At 43.9% G+C, this 3,468-nt stretch overlaps 1 protein-coding gene across 1 annotated transcript in view; it reads left to right on the plus strand.

Annotated features, from left to right (window-relative positions):
* The window catches only part of LOC108572081, a 69,056-nt gene extending 66,188 nt beyond the window's left edge, over positions 1-2,868 (plus strand). The window contains exons 15-17 of the mRNA XM_017934269.1: positions 1-1,487; positions 1,588-1,787; positions 2,190-2,868. The exon at positions 1-1,487 is cut by the window's left edge and continues 25 nt beyond it. Coding sequence (XP_017789758.1) covers positions 1-1,487; positions 1,588-1,787; positions 2,190-2,868 — 2,366 coding nt within the window. The remainder of the gene's footprint in view (positions 1,488-1,587; positions 1,788-2,189) is intronic.
* Positions 2,869-3,468: the final 600 nt, after the last annotated feature.

The following is a 3,468-nucleotide window of genomic DNA, read 5'->3' on the forward strand; positions in this document are numbered from 1 at the left end:
GCACACCTGTATCCAATGCTCGCTACGAGGGTCTCCTCAGACAGATGACTCCGCCAGGAAACCCTGGTAGTAACGCAGGAACACCTAATGTCTCCAGTGGTGCAAGTGCTGTAAATGTTTCCAGTAATCAAGGACCTAAAGAAACGGGATCCATAACTCAGGGTACCCCTGTTCATCCTTTCGCAGTGGATAAGCGTGCGCCAATATATGATTATCATAGAACCATTAGACATTCGCCTGTGACAACGGGTAACATTCCCGGACAAGGTCAGACTCAACCCGGAACGGCTGCGGTGGTGGTGACCCATAGCAATCAGTACAATTCTTATTCAGGACGGCCACCTCCTAGTTACACTATGGAGCAACAATTATCGTCGAGGCAGATTATTATGAATGATTATATAACCAGTCAGCAGATGCACGCGCGTAGTCGAAGTGTTGGCACGTCTGAAGGTAGCAACAAGAATGAGGCACCATCAACGTTGTATTACACCAGCACTCCTCCACCACAGACGCATACGCAGCCTCGGCAGGGAGTGATACAGAGGCACAATCCGCAGAAACCTATGCACTATCCACCACCGCCACCAGGGCTGGAGGCGTTTTCCAGCTTGGTAGACGTTGCTGTACAGCAACCAAGTCTTCCGGTTCCCCATCCACATAGCCATCCTGTATCTGGCAGTAGCAGTCACGAGGGTCTTGGTAAGACCATGGCGGACAGATTATTAGCGGATCGCTATGGAGATAAGCATCGTTTAGCCATGCATCCGGAGCACAGAATGGCTGTGGCTCATCATCATCAGCGAGATAGAGAAAGAGAACGAGAAGAATATATATTACAAAGAGAAAAAGGGATTCAACAGCAGGAACATAGGATGGGTCAGCAGAGAGAAAAGGATGTTCAACATGCTGAACATAGACTGTCGGTACAACAACGAGAGAAGGATATACAGCACACTGATCATCGTCTTACCGTCCATCAACAGAGAGAGAAGGAGATTCATCAACAAATGGCAGTGGCTGCAGCTCAACGCGAGAAAGAACTCCAGGAGCATCGCTTAGCAGTACAACAGCAAAGAGAAAGAGATCTGGCACATTTACAACAGCACCAACAGCAGCAACAGCAACAGCTTCAACAACATATGCAACAGCAACAGAGGATGGAAGCTGAGAGGAGACATATGGTCCAACTGTACAGAGATCAGCAACAGCAGCAGCAGTTGGACAGGGATAGTAGGTTAATAAGCAGTGGATTTACACAATCTTCTAGGCTTCAGCAACCACAACAATCCCAGCAGCAACAACAGCAACAGCAGCAATCATCCTCCAGACAAAGCCAATCCTCCAGTCAGCAGCAAAATGAATCTGCATCTACGTTAACTGCCGCCAGTCTGATAGATGCTATTATAACACACCAAATTAATCAGAGCGTTGAGAATACTAGTGGAAATTCTCAGCCACCTCGACCTGGTGATCGTCTTTTCCAGGTAAATTACAGTTCCTCGTGTTAGTCCTCGTATGGTATAACTTCTTTGGAAAATGTGCATGTACTGTAAAATGCGTTTTATACGATAGAAAACTTTTCAGGGATTTCACCGGGAAGCTCCAGTAGAACCTAACGGAATGGCCCATAGTCCTGCTGGTGAGGGGAACGGTGGCAACAATGGAACGGGGAATGCGAATGGAAACGGAAGTGGAAATAAACCGATCACTCTTGGAGAACACGTTGATCATATTGTTTCTAAAGATTATGGTCCTCCACATTCCTCATATAGATCGTATAGTGGGTAAGTCCTCAGAGATTTATAATATTGTGTAGTATTTGCACATTTGTACATAGCAATGTAAAGAGTGAAGCTGAGCTCTAGGTATACAAACTACCTAAAATAAACAAAAATCTTTTAATAAATATAAGATAAAAAATAAGTCTTTTGGACATTTTTTTTTTTTTTTTTTTACAAATGTCCACCAATCCAGGGGTGTAGATTCACTCCCTAAAGCTATGACAATTTTTTTACACCCTGTATATCGTACTGTTGAAACATCTCCGTAAATAAAATTCCGTTCTCGACTTATAGACGAAAATATTGTATACGTTGGAAAAGAATTATTGTTAATCATTTCTTTTATCATCCCTTTTATCCCACGTTTGGAAAATCCTTGTAACGAATTATGTTCACCTTAAATAGATATCAAATCTCGGAAGATCAGTGGAAAAGACGAAAAGCTAATGAACCTGATTCCGTTAAGGCTGGGGACGAGCGCCAGATAATTCGAGTTACGCAGCAACAATCGCAACAACAACAACAACAACAACAGCAGCAGCAGCATCAACATCAGCAGGCAGCGGCATCAGTAGGAAAGCAACAGTTCCACTCGGTCGAGCCTGTTTCACCACCAGATGCAGGTACCAATCATTACGGACGTCGCCTATACGAAACAACCACTGCCACATCGACTTCCGGAACTCATTCTAACAAGCCGCACCTGTCGCCCCTGGATTATGTTAAGAATAAGATCGTAGAAGTGATGCGTACATCTGAGGATGACAAAGGTGGTAGCACAGCCGACAGAAACGGTGGGAACGTGACAAGCGGTGAAAAAGACGAAAAAATTGTAGGAAACGTTGAAAGTCCCTCGAGTGGAGAGATGATGGTCGACGAGACACCGAATCAAACTCCACAACCACCCGCGCCAGCACCCACCACCACCTTTTATCCGTTCAGTGCGCTAGGCGTGCATACTGGTCCGCCGCCAGCGCCACCACCTCCAACTTCTGGATCCACCTCTGTCAAGTCCGAACAGATGCAAGCCGAGCCGGCGCCGTTGCTTTCCGCGCAGTATGAGCCACTATCTGACGAGGATTGATAGTCTAATAATTTTTGCAACGTGTACTGTTCAACACGCTGTGACAATGTTTTTCTTAGGGTATTTATGCGATTTGTTTATGCTCGACGAAAGTCTCATGCAGACGACGATAACGAATATCGAACGTTTCACGATTACCAATAATTTTGCGGGCGTTAGCCATTGCGTTCTTACTGGTCGTGTCCTAATAGTTTATCCGATAATCGAATCCTAGGGGTTCTCTTCTTTCGTTTCGTTCGTTTCTTACACTTACACTTCCCCCCCCCCTTTTTTTTTACCATGAACTCTATCGTATTTCGAAATGGAGATTATAGTACGATGTTTTTAAAATAGAGTTTATTATTTTATTAATTTCATATTCCGTCATTGTATTCTTTTAGTCGAAGATCGTTTCCGTACTGTCTATGTGTTATGTAAACGTGGTCGTTTTACGGAAGCATTACTGTTTTTTAATGCTCGTTCAGCGCACGAGAAACAATAGCAGCGTAATTTTAATTGATAATTGATATTTTTTTTTACGCATTACTTATCTTCCGCGCTAATATGTACGTAAACGTTGTGTATAATTATCTGCTAGATTAAATATAATTATTTCCGTCT

Source organism: Habropoda laboriosa, unplaced genomic scaffold (genome assembly GCF_001263275.1).
Source record: "Habropoda laboriosa isolate 0110345459 unplaced genomic scaffold, ASM126327v1 scaffold67, whole genome shotgun sequence".
NCBI classification, from domain to species: Eukaryota; Metazoa; Arthropoda; class Insecta; order Hymenoptera; family Apidae; genus Habropoda; species Habropoda laboriosa.